This window comes from Oncorhynchus nerka, linkage group LG10 (genome assembly GCF_034236695.1).
Source record: "Oncorhynchus nerka isolate Pitt River linkage group LG10, Oner_Uvic_2.0, whole genome shotgun sequence".
NCBI classification, from domain to species: domain Eukaryota; kingdom Metazoa; phylum Chordata; class Actinopteri; order Salmoniformes; family Salmonidae; genus Oncorhynchus; species Oncorhynchus nerka.
In genome coordinates, this window is record NC_088405.1 from 42,411,979 (window position 1) to 42,429,369 (window position 17,391).

General features: G+C 42.8%; 1 protein-coding gene across 1 annotated transcript in view; it reads right to left on the reverse strand.

Moving 5' to 3' along the window:
• Positions 1 to 16,961, reverse strand: part of LOC115135340 (peroxisome proliferator-activated receptor gamma coactivator-related protein 1-like) — a 41,821-nt gene extending 24,860 nt beyond the window's left edge. Inside the window, exons 1-6 of the mRNA XM_029669942.2 lie at positions 16,803 to 16,961; positions 7,472 to 7,597; positions 7,163 to 7,315; positions 5,022 to 5,102; positions 2,627 to 4,805; positions 2,454 to 2,507 (exon numbers count right to left, since the gene is read on the reverse strand). Coding sequence (XP_029525802.1) covers positions 2,454 to 2,507; positions 2,627 to 4,805; positions 5,022 to 5,102; positions 7,163 to 7,315; positions 7,472 to 7,597; positions 16,803 to 16,883 — 2,674 coding nt within the window. The 5' untranslated portion in view covers positions 16,884 to 16,961. The remainder of the gene's footprint in view (positions 1 to 2,453; positions 2,508 to 2,626; positions 4,806 to 5,021; positions 5,103 to 7,162; positions 7,316 to 7,471; positions 7,598 to 16,802) is intronic.
• Between the last annotated feature and the right edge of the window lie 430 nt (positions 16,962 to 17,391).

Here is a 17,391-nt window from a genome sequence, read left to right on the forward strand (position 1 = left end):
TCCTGAAACAGCCATAGCCCATGTTAACAACTTTCACCTCAATGTTTGAACTTGAATACCAATGCTTTAACGCGAAGTGGGCACTTAACTAGATAAGACTTACCATGTTCATTATTCACATGCAGAATACATCACAAATCATGTAACCAAACATGAACTCAGAACTAGGGATGGGCGTTTGAAAGAAAAGTAATACTCAAATAATGGGGGGGGGGGACTGATATCCAGAACACATGATTTTATTTAATTTTTTACCTCTGTTTTTAACCTGAGCACAAAGGGAGAGACTCCAGCTCTGCTGCTGCGGGGGAAGGACCGGATGGTGTGTGAGAAATGCGAGTGGAGCTGACAGGAGGGAAATAGACATGCAGCTATGCCAGCTCGTCAAAGACTAGTTAAACTGGCTAACTTGCAGCAGCCACAATGTTATTCATCATCCCATTTGACAGTGCCCACCTTGACTGCGTCAAATCGGCGTAACCTCAAGAAGCTAGCTAGCTAAACTAGCCAGGCTATATATTGCTGTGCTTTCTCCTTAACTCATATCACAGCCTACCTGCTGGTTGCTTGTTGTTGAAGCTACATTTTTATTCCATCATTTAAATTCCACCTTGCGTTGTAGTAGTGATCACTTCATTTGAAACAGGCTACATGCATGAAGGCTGAGGCGCACATTATAGGCTACTACATTCTAAAGTTGTTTTATTTAACCTCTTAAGTCGACCCTCTACTTTTTTGAACATTCTGTTAAAAATCGCGCAACATTTCAGCGCCCTGCTACTCATGCCAGGAATATAGTATATGCATTTGCTTAGTCTGTGTGGATAGAAAACACTCAGACGTTTATAAAACTGGTTAAATCACTGCTGTGGCTTTACCAGAACGGCATTTACATCGAAAAGCACAGGAAAAACTGATCACTGAAAATGGGAAAATATATCCATGCGCTACTTGAACCAATTGATAAAGGTGAACCACAATTAATTGACTGAGGTTGCAGTACCTACAGCTTCCACACGGTGTCTAGAGTCTTGTCATTTCCCTTCGAGTTTTTTCTTGGTCAAACACATGCGAGACACCGTATTTCTTCAGGTCTAGGACCGGATATTTTTGTTGAGTTTCTAGCCGGACATTTTTCCAGACGGACAGCTAATGATCTTTACATCGCCTCCTGATGAATTTTATCGCTTATTAACGTTTACTAATACCTAAAGTTGCATTACAAACGTATTTCGAAGTGTTTTGTGAAAGTTTATCGTCGACTTTTTTGAATTTTAAAAAATGACGTTACGTTTTGAAACTATGTTTTTTTCGTTTATCACACAGTCTACATATAACGATATCTAGGCTTTATATGGACCGATTTAATCGAAATAAAGACCCAAATAGTGTTTATGGGACATCTAGGAGTGCCAACAAAGAAGATGGTGAAAGGTAATGAATGTTTTCTATTTTATTGTGCGGTTTGTGTAACGCCGAAATGCTAATTATTTTGTTTACGTCCCCTGCGGGTCTTTTGTGTTGTAGTGTATTGTTGCATGCTATCAGATAATAGCTTCTCATGCTTTCGCCGAAAAGCATTTTAAAAATCTGACTTGTTGCCTGGATTCACAACGAGTGTAGCTTTAATTCGATACCCTGCATGTGTATTTTAATGAACTTTTGAGTTTTAACTAATACTATTAGCATTTAGCGTAGCGCATTTGCATTTCCAGAGCTCTAGTTGGGACGCAAGCGTCCCGAGTAGAAGCAAGAGGTTAAATAAACAAGTCATGGTATATCCTAATATGTAACATCAAATGGATATTTTAAATCAAAGAAAATGAGTGTCAATCCACAATGAAGACCCATCTAGATAAGCAAAAACGTTGAAAACGCTGCTCCGCCAAGCTACTTACCTGCGCCAAAACACACAAGACATTGAGCACATTGCAGATGGACCTGCAAAGTCCAATGTTCAACTTCGCAAGGTGCCCGTTCTTACCCGCGGGAGTCTTGGCACGCAAATCCTCCACCCACCCCATACAGGGCCAGAGATAGCCCTGCAACCCTATACGCCACTTCCCTCCACTATACAGTCCAGTGAAAGTGATCCTGGTGACAGATTTAGTCTAGTACTACTGAACTGGCGGACCCAATGAGCTGTTAGCTAACATCTGACTTGCTGTTGGCTAACACCAAAACCATTAGGCCCACTATCATGCTCGAGGAGTAAGGGCTACGTGGATTACATTTTCAGCGAGGAAGAATCAACCATTAACGCAAAATTCTCAACTTTTCTAACAGACTGTCTTGTTCAATAAACAGTGGGTTATTCGTTATAGATTAACTAATGCCAAAGAAACACAGAAATGTGAAAGAAGTGTAGACTGAAGAAATTTGGCAGTCATTTTTGATAACTGTGTCCCCTACAGCCAGTGAGAACGCATGTGTTAATACTCAGTATCACTCACCTTGAGTCTCTTCAAACTGCTCCAGCAGGCTGGTGAGGTCAGCAGCTTCAATACCTGTGAGATAACAGAACCACTCAGCACTATACCAATAAACCACAAACTGTGGCAAGGCTAAACACATTTAAGCAACCAGAGGATCAGTACAGTAGTATATGTCCAGTATGTCCACTCACCAATTTCACTGGTGAATGCCTCTATCAGCTCCTGAGTAGGGCTCTTGGCTTTGGGGGCCTCCTGGGCTGTAGTACACCTCACTGCAGGTTTGGAGGACTGGGTAGTGTAGGGTTTGGCTGGGGTAGACCCAGGAGTGACTGTAGGCAGCTCAGGCATCTTAGGCCGGGGCAGAGTAACTACTCCCTTCTGGAGAGTAGTAGCCACCTTCAAAGGAGCCGCAGGGTTAGGTTTCTGAACAGAAACAGCAGCAGCGTTGGTGGTGCAGTTGAACGTTTTCTCAAGTAGAGCACCAGCGACAGGGGTGGGTTTTTGGGCTATAGTAGCAATTAGGGCGGGCCTGTTGGCAGCTGTAGTGGTTTTAGAAGAGGCTCCACTGGAGCTCTGAGATTTGATAAGGACCACAGTCTTGGAGGGTAGTTGGGACTGGAGCAGGGGGTTTGTAAGTGCAGGATGGGGGGCCTGGGGTATATTACGCTTCACAAAAGGGTTCTGGGGTGGTGGGGGTACTACACTCACAGTACTGGATGAAGGCACAACGGAGATAGGGGATTGGCTAGCTTTAGCTGGCTGTTGAGTAGGAACAGTCGCTTGCTGGGGAGGGGTTATAGGGGATGCATTTGCACTAGAAGCCTTGCTTGGGGAAGATGATTTGGAGGCCAGCATGTAAGCAGGAGGCACAAGCAGAGCTTCAGGTGTAGGAGGTGCTCCTGGTCCCATGGGCTGCCAGGCCGCTTTCACCTCCACCTCAGTTTTCCCTGGGGAGGGGTGGGGGCGACGAGGGTCTCTGGAAGAGGGGATGGGAAGGCAGGGGATAGGGGGCAACTCGGTAGGGGCATCAGGGAGGCTGGGCCACTTGGTGCTCTGGTCCTCTGGTCTCTCTAAGGGGGCCGGTTTCTTCTGCTGCCGCAGCAGCCGGTACTGCTGGAGGGACAGGGGCTTAGGCTTGGGCTCAATAGCCTGGGAGGCCTTAATGGGCTTGGGGATCACCTGGGGGGCCGCTAGAGAGGCACTGTTGGACTGCATTATTGCCTGGGGGGCCACCGACACAGGTCGTTCACTTGGGTTAAGCGCCTGGGGTGCTGCAGGGTTGATTGTCATTGCCTGGGGGGCTGTTGGGTTAGCTGCAGAAGCTAGAAGGCTTTGAGGCTTCTCGCAGCCTGTGGTTGTTTGGGGGAGTTTCTTTGGGGTCATAGTCACTGGCAACAGGTCAGAGGCCATGACCTTCAACACATGGTCTGAGGCGGGGATGACCTTAACACTGCGGTGTGTGGATAGTGTTAAGGTTGTGACTTCCACATGGCTCTGTCGCTGTACGTGTTGTGTTTCGCCAGCATGTGTTGCTCTCGTCTTCTGTTTTGGGGCTTCGGGGGCGGCCATAGATATGGCAGAAGAAAACGTCTCTTTGTCCTTTTTCTCTGGTCTGGTCGTCTCTTTGATGGGCTTCCGGGGCGAGGATTCCTGGGCGGCGCCCCTATGGGACGCGCTCCTCAGGACCCTCCCCTCTGCCTGGGCAGGCTCAGGGGTGACCTCAGCAGGTGAACGCTTCACTTTGTTTTTCCGTTTCTTTTTCCTTCGAGACAGACATCTTTCTACAGTCTCCTCCTTTGGTCTCCTGTAGATAACATTCTCACCACTTGCTTTTGCCCTCAGGGTCTCGGCAGGGTCAGAAGGGCCAGCCACCTTTGCTGCGTCATCGTCAACTACGACATCATTCGCAGACTCAGACTCTGGAGTCTCCAACATATCCGCTTCAGAAATTTCATCTGGAACCCTCTGCTCCGCATTGAATGAGTCTTCTACTCCCGGCAAGGAGAGAGAGAGATGAGCATAAGGGATGCCCATATCTGGGATGGCAAATATAGTCTCGCCATGCTCTCCATGTTCGACCACTTCCAGCAGTATCCCTTCCTCCGCCAGCAGCCGTTCTTCCCCTTCATCCTCCACGCACACTGCCATGCAATAGGGGTGCATGTGTCTGACCAGCTCTCCTAGACTCACTGACATGCTCTCTCCATCCATGTGCTGCTCAAGAGGCAGGGACAGGCCACCCCAGGTCAGGAGCTCTTGCTCTGGTGACGAGGGTTGTCTGTCTGGGCTCAGGGAGGGAGAACAAGCCTCTGCGTCCTCTTCCTCCTCTCCGTCACTCCTCTGGACAGACTCCTGTGTCCTGGGGAGACTCTAAATAAAGAGGGGAAACATCGGGTTAACGCCTGGAGCATTCCTCTGTCCAGCTTGAAGGTTTAAAACATCAGCTGGACCACCTGCATCTGCAGACTTTCACACCAGTTAGACCTTTTGGTGTATCTGCACTTCACCGCAGTAAGTCTCATTTCTCTGAAGACTTATGCACATGTCAATATGAAAATGGAGCTAACGCTAGAAACTGTGTGCTACCTTCCCAGTGGAGAACTGTCGCGTGTTGCAAGGTGTCTCACTCTCTGGAGACGAGTGGGACAAGCAAAGCAGTCTCCTCAGCTACAATATCAGAAGAAAAACACAGGACGAAAGAGTTAGGCATTTAAAATGTTTTAAAAAAGGCCATATGAACACAGTCACCAGTTTCTTATTTGTTTAGACAGCCCTGCTTCCTAGAGCTGGGTACATCCGAGCCCTACGAAGTACACCATCGTGTATACAGTTATATCTAGGGGTGTAACGGTTCACCAAACCATTACAGTTTAGGGTCACGGTTTGGTTTCGGTACAGCGAGAAAATGAAATGACAACAGTTCTTGTAGTTTGTTTATTCAAAGGCCTATTGCAGTCAAGTGATTTTCCTGTGTTTCATATGCACTTCCACATTAGGTTGGAATACTTCAATTGTGAAAAAGATGCCCTTTTGGTGTATAAGCCATTTGAAAAGTGTGATTGAGTACTGGCCTTCCATGGTGACACCACCATGCTGTAAATTAGTTAAGCAAGAGTTGTGCGTATATCTGTGGTTATAAATCGCTCCTGTCATTTCCACTTCCGCCTTGCTCCGGTGGTAGAAATACCGGGGATGATGACGGCGTAAATGTGTCAATATGTTTGAGGTGTTGGTAGTGGCATATGTTATTCTCATTGAGCATTGGCGACATACTGTTAACTTCTCTAGGATAGAGAATTGCGTGCCCAAATTAAACTACCTGCTACTCATGCCCAGAAGCTAAGATTCGCACATTATTAGTAGATTTGGATGGGAAAATCATGTCTGACTATAACAGAACTTATTTGGCAGGCAAAACCCCAAGGACAAACCATTCAGATTTTTTTTCTCCCTTCGGTCACTCTTTTCAACGGTTTTCATTGGGAATCCAGATTTCTAAGGGAACTTCTTGCAGTTCCTATCGCTTCCACTGGATGTCAACAGTCTTAAGAAATTGGTTGAGGTTTTTCCTTTGAGGAATGTAGAAGTAACACTTCAGAATGAGGGTAGAGGGAAGTGTACTCTTTGTTAGAGGCGTGTGACCTGAAAGCTAGCTACACTTTGTTTTCCTCCGGTATTGAACACAGTATACCCAGTCTTCAATTGTATCTGTTATTTACGTTAACAAATACCTAAAGTTGTAATACAAAAGTAGTTAGAAATGTTTGGACAATGCTTACAGGTAACTTTTGAGATATTTTGTAGTCATGTTGGAACCGGTCTTTTTCTGGATCAAACACCAAATAAATGGACATTTTGGATATGGATATATATTTATATATCTCTCGATGGAATTAATCGAAAAAAGGACCATTTGTGATGCTTATGGGACATATTGGAGTGCCAACAGAAGCAGCTCGTCAAAGGTAAGGCATGAATTATTTATTATTTGTGTTTTGTGTCACACCTGGAGGGTTGAAATATGATGGTCTGTGTTTGTTTGCTTGGGTGCTATCCTCAGACAATAGCATAGTTTGCTTTCGCCGTAAAGCATTTTTTATTATTTTTTAAATCTGGCACGTTGGCTGGATTCACAACTAGTGTAGCTTTAATTTTGCATATTGAATGTGTGATTTCAAAGTTGAATTTTTATAGTAATTTATTTGAATTTTGCGCTCTGCATTTTCACTGGATGTTAGCCAGTTGGGACGCTACCGTCCCACATATCCCAGAGAGGTTAATATTCTATCCAAAACTGTCCATCTGCGTTGTAATCTACTGGGAAGCCAAACTGTTCCAAACTGGAGATTTAAACGATGGAGAATCCTCGTTCATTGGCCCCACCACAGGCCATTGTAAAGTACAAGTTCCTGGCTGCACCTCACAAAATGACAGTTTGAAATGCGGATTACGATGTGTTTGTAGCGCTCCTGTCAATGTTGAGTAAGGATGCTCACCTGACTATACATAAGTAGTCTTAGGCTACTTGGCGTCACGAAAATGTAGGCTTATAAATGTGCCTATTTGGGGGATATGATAGTATTTCTGATTGAAAAGTTCAATAGTGGTGGTGAGTTAAGTAATTTGTTCTTCACCTCAAACCGCAAGTTAACAAAGTCTGCCTTTACATGTTCGGAGTTGTGCAGCATGTCAAATAGGGATAAGTTCAGTTTGTATGTGGGACTCACCGGCGAGTGTTCCCGGCCTTTCTGGCCAGTCAGTAAATCAGAGTCTGGCAGCGTGTCGAAGGGGGACAGGTTCTCGTTGTCCACGTTATCCAGGATCTCAGTCAGAGCTGTGAGCAGCGTCGCCTCGTTATCCTCATCAAGTCCAACTTTATTCTGAGAAAAATATATTTTTAATTACATTTTCACAATTCAGTTAAATTTGAACTATTATACAGTTAGCAAAAAGTTAAATTACATAAGTGGCTCTGGTCAGAAGTAGAGCACTATATAGGAAACAGGAAGTGATTTGAACTATGTTCTGAGCCTTACCTCTCCTGTAGTTGTGTCCTCAAATATGGACAGTATGGAGGGGTCCAGACAGCACAGGGCCTCCAAAGCTTCTCCTGTCTCCAGCTCCAGACTGTCACTAGACAGGCCCCCATGGAGGATCACCGCCTGATGGGGAGAAACAGGGAGAGTATGGGTCAGTAAGCCTTGAGAAACAGAACCCAACAAGTCAAAGCGATCCGAAATCGACCGCTCGCGCCAACACCTGTGCAAGTTGCAACTCATATTTGATGCATTGTTTAACTTATGGCTGGGGGCAGTATTGAGTAGCTTGGATGAATAAAGTGATCAGAGTCAGAGTAACTACTCAGTCCCAGAAGCTAAAATATGCATATTAGTAGATTTGGATAGAAAACACAGACATTTCTAAAACTGTTCGAATGATGTCTGAGTATAACAGATCTCATATGGCAGGTAAAAACCCGAGAAACATTTCCCACTTCCTGGTTGGATTTTAACATTTGTTGGTTCTCATGTCTTTGCCTATCCAATAGTGTCTATGGGGTCATATTGCACTTCCTAAGGCTTCCACTAGATGTCAACAGCATTTAGAACCTTGTTTCAGGCACCCGTGAGAGGTAGCTGCGTTCCTTTTACTTTCTAAAGACAAAAGGAATTCTCTGGTTGAAACATTATTGAAGATTAATGTTAAAAACATCCTAAAGATTGATTCTATACATCGTTTGTCATGTTTCTACATAATGTAATGCAATTAGACTGACTGGCCTGCGCTCGTGAATTAGTTTTTGTTAACTAAAACGCATGGACAAAAAGGAGGTATTTGGACATAAATTAACTTTATCAAACACTTGTGGAACTGGGATTTCATGCTGATGAAGATCAAAGTTCAGTGAATATGTAATGCTATTTCTGACTTCTGTTGACTCCACAACATGGCGGGTATCTGTATGGCATGTTTTGGTCTCAGCTCGGTACTCAGATTATAGCATGGTGTGTTTTTTCGGTAAAGCTTTTTTGAAATCTGACAGCAGTTGCATGAAGGAGAAATGGATCTAAAATTCCATGCATAACACTCGTATCTTTTATCAATGTTTATTATGAGTATTTCTGTAAATTGATGTGGCGCTCTCCAAAATCGCCGGCCGTTTCGGGAAGCAAAACATTACTGAACATAACGCGCCAATGTAAACTCAGATTTTTGGATATAAATATGAACTTTATATCAAACAAAACATACATGTCTTGTGTAACATGAAGTCCTATGAGTGTCATCTGATGAAGATCAAAGGTTAGTGATTCATTTTCTCTATTTGTGCTTTTTGTGACTCGTCTTTGGCTGGAAAAATGGCTGTTTATCTGTGGCTTGGTGATGACCTAACAATCGTTTGTGGACACTGGTGGGATTAACAAGATTACCTTAAACTGTATAAAATACATACATGTTTGAGGAATTTTAATTGAGATTTCTGTTTTGAATTTGGCTCCCTGCACTGTCACTGGCTGTTGTCATATCATCCCGTTAAGCAATATATCCAGTAGTGATCGATAGCTTCAACTTGCCCTTTGATCGGCTGCGAATGTATTACTTTAACCCTGCTCCATTCCTCTCAAACCTACACAGAGCAGGCCTACCACTAATGGCTAAGTATAAAAACATTTACTTAAGTTATGGACACAATTTAGGATCCACGTTTTTAAACCAATTGAGATATTCACATCTGTAATATGGGCTCTCATTAACCTGTTATGGCTGCATCCCTTTGTCATCAATTTCCACCTGAAGACATACCCAAATCCAACTGCCTGTAGCTCAGCCCCAATGGCAAGGATATGCATATTCTTGGTATCATTTGAATGGAAACATTCTGAAGTTTGTGGAAATTTGAATTGAATGTAGGAGAATATATAACACAGTAGATCTGGTGGAAGAAGAGGAAGAGCATACGTTTTCTGTTTTTTATTGTTGTAGTATCATCTTTCACATGTACTAGAATAGCCACACAGTCAGATAGGATGCTGTAGATAATTTTGATGGATAACACAAGAGGGCATCTGTAGGTGTGTAAAGTTTGAGACTGATAACTTCAGGAATGGGTGAGCTACATGACATTTAGCATTAAGTCACCCAGGTGTCCCACACAAGTTGCCCAAATGTACCCAAGTGGCCAAATTGGTGAAATGACCTATAACTATATACAGCAGTGCAAATAACTATATACAACATATCAAAAAGCAATTCACACACAAAAAAAAATAATTAGAAAAAATATATTTAAAAAAGAATAACAGTCCACCCCTTGGAAGTCCTCTTCACAATATTTTGATGTCCCATAGCAGTCTCTTTCTGATGTAAAGCAGAGGCAAACCGAACAAGTGGTATATTTCATGCGACACAGAACACAACGACGCCTCCATGCTGTGCCCTTTTGGCCCTGAGGCAGCCATGCCTGCAGTAATGAACTGTGGCATATGAACACCACTGGAGGCACAGGTAGAGCGGGCAGCTTGGCACCGGGGCCTCCCAGTCAGAGTTGCTATCACTGTGAAAGAAAACATTTAAAAAATATTTGTATTGTATGAGCCTTTTATCACATAAAATAAACAGATATGTATTGTATAGAGCAGAGGGAACAGTCGCTAAGGTGAAGTGCTGTTCCATTCAACTCCGGCCATTGTTGTATATACACACACACACACACACACCCCCCTTGGAAGTCCATTGCAAAAAAAATTAAGTATAATATATATATATTTTTTTATATTTCATAAAACGGCATTAGCACTTACCCGTCCAGAAGAACGTCCTGTCCTTGCAGAAACAGCTCCTCAATTTGTTTGAATCATAATACTCCAAGATTCCTCAAACAAAAAAATATGTCCCACTTTCACTTTAGACTTTCTCGCTTTACCTGATTTATTCGCCATGATATCTTCAATGAAATCGTTGAAACTACAACTTTCCGAAATACAGCGCCGTTTAGGACTTCAAGTCTATCAACTCCCGAGATGAGGCTGGTGTAACCGAAGTGAAATGGCTAGCTAACAGCGTTTCAAGCGTCACTCGCTCGGAGCCTTCTAGTAGTTGTTCTCCTTGCTCTGCATGGGTAACGCTGCTTCGAGGGTGGCTGTAGTCGATGTGTTGCTGATTCGAGCCCAGGGAGGAGCGAGGAGAAGGAAAAAAGCTATGCTGTTACACTGGCAATACTAAAGTGCCTATAATAACATCCAATAGTCAAAGGTTAATGAAATACAAATGGTATAGAAGTAGTAATACTACAACCTAAAACTTCATGTTTTAGACTCATGTTAAAAGGAACCACCAGCTTTCATATGTTCTCGTGGTCTGAGCAAGGAACTTCAAAGTTAGTTCTTACATGGCACATATCACACTTTTACGTTCTTCTCCAACACTTTGTTTTTGCATTATTTAAACCAAATTGAACATGCTTCATTATTTATTTGAGGCTAAATTGATTTTATTGATGCATTATATTAAGTTAAAATAAGTGTTCATTTAGTATGGTTGTAATTGTCATCATTACAAATATATATAAAAATAGTTAAGATCGGCATCGGCTTTTTTGGTCCTCCAATAAAATCTGTGTCCGTTTTGAGAAATCATAGTGGATCGACCTCTAGTGCGAAGCAAAAATCTATGTTGTATAGAAAAGTGTGAATCAGGTTTGTGTAGCACATGTGCATGACATTGAGAAACGGGGATGTGTCTGGGACAGGACGCCAGGCCACTGACATTTTCCGTATCGGCAAACTTGGTCTGGTACCGTATCATTAGTAAAAGCTTGGTATCGTGTAGGCAGTGTTTCCTCTAAGCTGACGCACCCACCGGCAGTGTGCTGAAGAAATAGCAGTAGCCACCTGCAGAGAGCAAGTGGAATATCAGCCCACCAGGGAGATGCACAAGATTGAACTTCACTCAACTTTAGTTTTCCCGGTTGACACTATCAGCGTTTCGCTTGACTGTGGCTATTGTGATCGAATCGACACATTAGCTACTTCCAATTAAACATACAGAGAAAAATAACTATGCAAGAGATTGTTGTAGGCAGAACACGGAGTAGGATTCTATAGTACATGACTCAGCCCATACTCTACAGACCTGTGCCCCATAAACAATCCGTGCTGCAGTAAGCCTATATGCAAATAGACCATTGCCATATATGGAACTGTGCCATTTACTTTGAACTGGACGGTGTTTACAGCAGATGCCCTTAAAACCTCTTGATACTAGCCACCCCGGATCCGGGATCGCAAATACAGCCTCAAGCTCATTACCATAACGCAACGTTAACTATTCATGAAAATCACAAATGAAATGAAATAAATATGCTAGCGCTCAAGCTTAGCCTTTTGTTAACAACACTGTCATCTCAGATTTTCAAAATATGCTTTTCAACCATAGCAAAACAAGCATTTGTGTAACAGTATTGATAGCTAGCGTAGCATTTAGCGGGCAACATTTTCACAAAAACAAGAAAAGCATTCAAATAACATAATTTACCTTTGAAGAACTTCGGATGTTTTCAATGAGACTCGGATAGCAAATGTTCAGTTTTTCCTGAAAGATTGTGTAGGAGAAATCGCTCCGTTTTGTTCATCAAAAAGGAAAATTCAGTCATCAAAACGCCTAACTTTTTCCAAATTAACTCCATAATATCGACTGAAACATGGCAAACGTTGTTTAGAATCAATCCTCAAGGTGTTTTTCACATATCTCTTCGATGATATCGTTCGTGGAAGTATGCTTTCTCCTCTGAATCACATGGAAGAATGCTTGCAGCTGAAGATTTACGCACCAATTTCGACAAAGGACACCGGGTGGACACCTGGTAAATGTAGTGTCTTTATGGCCAATCTTCCAATGATATGCCTTCAAATGCGTCAAAATGCTGCAGACACCTTGGGCAAACGGCAGAAAGTGTAGGCTGGTTCAGGGCACATTCACAGCCATATAAGGAGACAATGGAAAACAGAGCCTCAAATTCTGCTCATTTCCTGTAGCATCAGTTCTGTGGCACTCACAGATAATATCTTTGTAGTTTTGGAAACGTCAGAGTATTTTCATTCCAAAGCTGTCAATTATATGCATAGTCGAGCATCTTTTCGTAACAAAATATCTTGTTTAAAACAGGAACGTTTTTTTTATCCAAAAATGAAATACTGCCCCTAGAGTCTCAAGAGGTTTAAGATATTAGGGCTCCCGAGTGGCACAGCGGTCTAAGGCACTGCACCTCAGTGCTTAAGGCATCACTACAAACCCTGGTTAGTCACTTCGTCCCCACCTACATGTACAGAACCTCAACCAGCCTGTACCCCCGCACACTGACTAGGTACCGATGCCCCCTGTAAATAGTCTCGTTATTCTTAGTGTTACTTTTTATTTTAGTCTACTTGGTAAATATTTTCTTCTTGAACTGCACAGTTGGTTAAGGGCTTGTAAGTGACCATTTCACGGAAAATTCGACACTTTGTATTCGGCGCATGTGACAAATTAAGTTTGAGTCGGTTCGATCCTGGGCTGCATCACAACCCGGCCATTAGGGTGGCGCACAATTGGCCCAGCGTCGTCCGGGTTGGGCCAAAGAAGTTTCTTGAACTGACTTGCCTAGTTAAATAATACAAGTACTTTAAAAAAAAGGCTGGATGAAACATTGAATTTGGCATTACTGCTATTAGCCAGAATAAAAAAGCTTTGAATAACAGATTCACTACATGGGACAAATGTTCCCTTATTTTAGGCACAAATCTCATATATATATATATATATTAATTGTTATAACTGGTAACGGGGACCTTCAGACGAGTCGAGGCTTGTGGGTGTCCTAGAGCGAAACTGAGCACGCCATATTGTCATTGAGAGCCTAATCTTTCAATAGATCATAATAGTTGGTAGGTCAAACCGGTTGGACGCTACAGATGATTTTGTGCATTGACAGATTTTCAGGATGTCTCATGGCAACAAACACCGCTATAGCGCTGCCACCTTGCACTGAGGCTGAGGAAGGGCGCTACCTACTCTAAAAAAATTAAAAACACAGCTAGCTTAAGAGATTTTGATGGGGACTTTTGCATGATGATGATTCACAATTAAGCTGTGAAACAATGAATACACACTAAATGGCGGGAGAGAGCGCATTCTAGAAGAATGCACCTTGTGCATCTTAGCCACCGTGCCATCCCTGCGGCCTCCGCAATGGATTAGTCCACTGAGACGAAACAGACACGCGTTGCACAAATATTTTTTTTGCAACTTAAAAAAAAAAAAAACTTGCCTAACTAGGGTCAGCCCTACTATCGTGACAACACTAATGCATATTGGTGAATCGTTACATCCCTAGCCTAGATGAATTCCAGCTACTTCTGAAGCACATGTGCACTAGAAACTAATACTGAATCCTGTAAATGCATTTGTTCATTATAAAATTCAAAAACCTTGATACAAATAGATTTTCCTATTGATATGCATTACATAGAAAATTGTACACCGTCTCCAAGTCAAGTTTGAGCTACAACATGCAAGAGATCTGTCATTCAATGATCTCCTTTCCTGTGACACCCAAATGTTTGGATATACTGGTAAAGCTACCAGGTCGTAAGTTAACTACCAACGACTCAAGGAGTTTAATAAAGCCATGTGACATGGTTTATGTAAGTAAAATGCAGCCAGCCAATCCGCTATAGCAGGGGTGTACACTTCATTCCATGGAGTGCAGAGGGTCTGCGGGTTTCTCCTTTCAATTAAGACCTAGACAACCAGGTGAGGGAAATTCTTTACTAATTAGCGACCAATTAATCAATCAAGTACAAAGGCGGAGCGAAACCCGCAGACACTCAGCCCTCCACGGAATGAGTTTGACACATGCGCTATAGGAAGACAAGTTCAGCGGGTATCATGGGTCATACCTTTTGAACTAATTGGACCAGAAACCAGTTTCGCTGACGCATTCTACAAAGTTACAAATATATGCTCAGTTCTCTGTCATTCAGAAACAGTACATTGAAGCTTAATCATAAACAAATGTTTAGGCGCAATGCTCTTAACTTAGAATTCCAGGTGGCACAGCAAAATAGTTAGGAGCATATGCGACAGATAGTCACACCCTGGGACCTACAGACTAGCACAACAAGGTAATGTTACGCAACAGGACGATGAAGCAGGTTAGGGCTGATATGATATGAGCAGGACAAACACGACACACAAGGATAGGAGCCCCGGGGAGAGCATTCCGATGCAAATTACCAACTGCTCCAGAATCTGAAGTTAAAGTCCGGGTGGTGTGTGCGAGAGGGGTACCTGTGTGTCTTTAGAACTAGGCCTGGGTGGGAAGTGTGTCTTCTACAGTGAGGCACTCTGACAAGGAATCCACCTCGGGCAGGGGGTTCACAACATCACATAGCCCAGATGTCAGAATTGCATGTAAACAATCATAAAATCAAACCCACAAACTAAATACCACACAGCACCCAATACTCAGTCCTTTAAAATCAGAAGGCAGTGAGTCAGTTATGAAGATCAGTCTCCATCTGAGCTTACCCTGCAGCAGCACAGCCCTAAAGAGGAGAAATCTTTGGAAGCTTTCCAACATAAATAATGTTACATTGGGCCAGGCCATCATAGCACTGTAGAGATAAATGTAGCCTAGTAGCCCCCGGTCCAAGTGTGATGTCCCAAGGAAGGGAAAAAAATAAACATGTTTATCATGGTGAACAGTATGCTGTTCATGTTGAGGACAGTGAAGTATTCAGCAGAAAACAAGATGGGAAAAAAGGTATTCTTATGGCAGGACCTAAACAGTTGTGTTCACTACCGTCCACTTACACAAGACCCACCATCACGTAATGGGTGGCCGGGACAAGGCTTGTGCACTTTGCATTCCATTTATAGGGAGAAATCAAAAAGATGCAAGTACAACTACAATAAAATCCCTGAAGAGCACATATCCCTCATTCCTAATCTATAAAGCTGTCGAGTATTTAGGAAGAGATCATGTTTGGGCAAACGACCATCTGCAACCCACGTGTCGTTCTGTCCATGCACAATTAACTGACCCTGCGCAGTAGGAAATGTTGCTACCACGCACCTCGCCCAAAGGGGATCTCCTTCCTCATTACCACGTGTTGCACTACAACAAACGCGGCTCCACTGTAGGAAAGACCGTTGGTACCCTCGTGGATTCCAGACAGGCAGTATTTTATACACATCTGTGCTAATAATACCTCAAATACAACTCCGTTGTCTGAAATATATACAGACTGGTATGCAAGTTTCATGGTTGACCGAGAACGTAGCTAGTGCTGTTGGTTTTTGTGAGTCAACAAGAGAAAACACCACGTGTTGCTCATGTTAATGAACATGGTAGTTGGAATAATATTACAATCTCATATACAACCTCGGGTTAAAAGAGAAGTGTTGTCAATCGCCCAAAGGTGTGCCATTACTAAACAAGGTTGCACGTGTAGCCAGGGGTTCACCCATTACAAACCATTTCTCAAGCCAATTTACCTGCAGCCAATTTAACTGTAAAACGAGGTTAACGATCATGTCCAATTTTGTACATTACACTGACAATCTATATACTTCAATTCACGATTTTGCAGTTTCATCTAAAGGTTTACGTCATACATTTACAACCACGTGGGAATGAATCATCTTGAGACATAATTTAAAACTAGGCCCAAAATAACATCCGTTAACATGACGCATATAGGTTGCCTTTAGACGTTTATTCAATCAACACGTTTGGTTATACGATGTTCAAATTGCCAGACATCGACTTGTCACGATTTTATACGGATATCCAGCTAGTTGTCAATGGCCTCATCTTAGCCAAACAATCTGGACAACTCCCTATTAGTCATCCATGTGGTTTTACGTTAACTAAATTCGTACGTTCATAAATGGCCTTAGGATAACTACACTATATGTTCAGTGCCTTGTTTGGCGGATGTAGTAAACAATGAAATCAAATACTAAATTCAACACATTTAAAGCCAACATTAAAAACACGTTGTCTACAGCTAACCACACATCCGGGCATTATCCCGGCTAGCAATGCGTTACTTAGCTAGCCGGCTACTTCAGAAGGTTTGTATACTAACTAATGCAGCAGTTAACAAAACACCCATGAAAATATTCTACGTATAAATATATCTTAGTTGTAACCTTACCATCTGCTAATAACCATGTCATGATTCGTCTGTGCAGCAGTGATTTTATCCACGTGTCACTTTTTCCCAGCGCATTATTCCCAGCACACGAGACATTCACATACAGCAGAAATACACGCGTGATACCAAATAAGAAACACATAAGTGTCAAATCATTGTACTTTACCTCGTCCAGTGTATTTGTAGAGAAAAAATCCATGTTGCAGGCAGTTAACATCGACTCGCCTGCTCCCCACCGCGCCGCCATCTTTGCAACAACTCTTGCACTTTGCGGGTATTTTTTTTTTTTTTTTTTATGTGAATCGTGCACTGATGGAACAAGACGGGCGGGGACACGTGGTATTTGGATTCCCGGCTAAATGATCTATAGGGTCAGAGTTGAACTCCGCCCTCACCGAAGTCTGGACCAATCTATGGCCTGGATCAAAGACAGTTGGCATAAATCACAAAGTGTCCCATACCCAGATGTGCTACATCGTGAGACTTTCGCGAACGCTTGCGTGGCAGACCAGGCCGGGGTTAGGGGGGGGTATGATATTATTCCTTAGTTGTTCATATTCTAGAAATCCAAAGGCTAGATTCGAGCCAATGCCTTAAGTATTTGAACATGTCATTGCCCCAACCTTGTGACACACTGACACATTTGCTCCTTTGCACCCCAGTATTTCTACTAGCACACTCATTTTCTGCACATCTATCGCTGAAGTGTTTAATTGCAATATTGTAATTATTTCGCCAATATGGCCTATTTATTG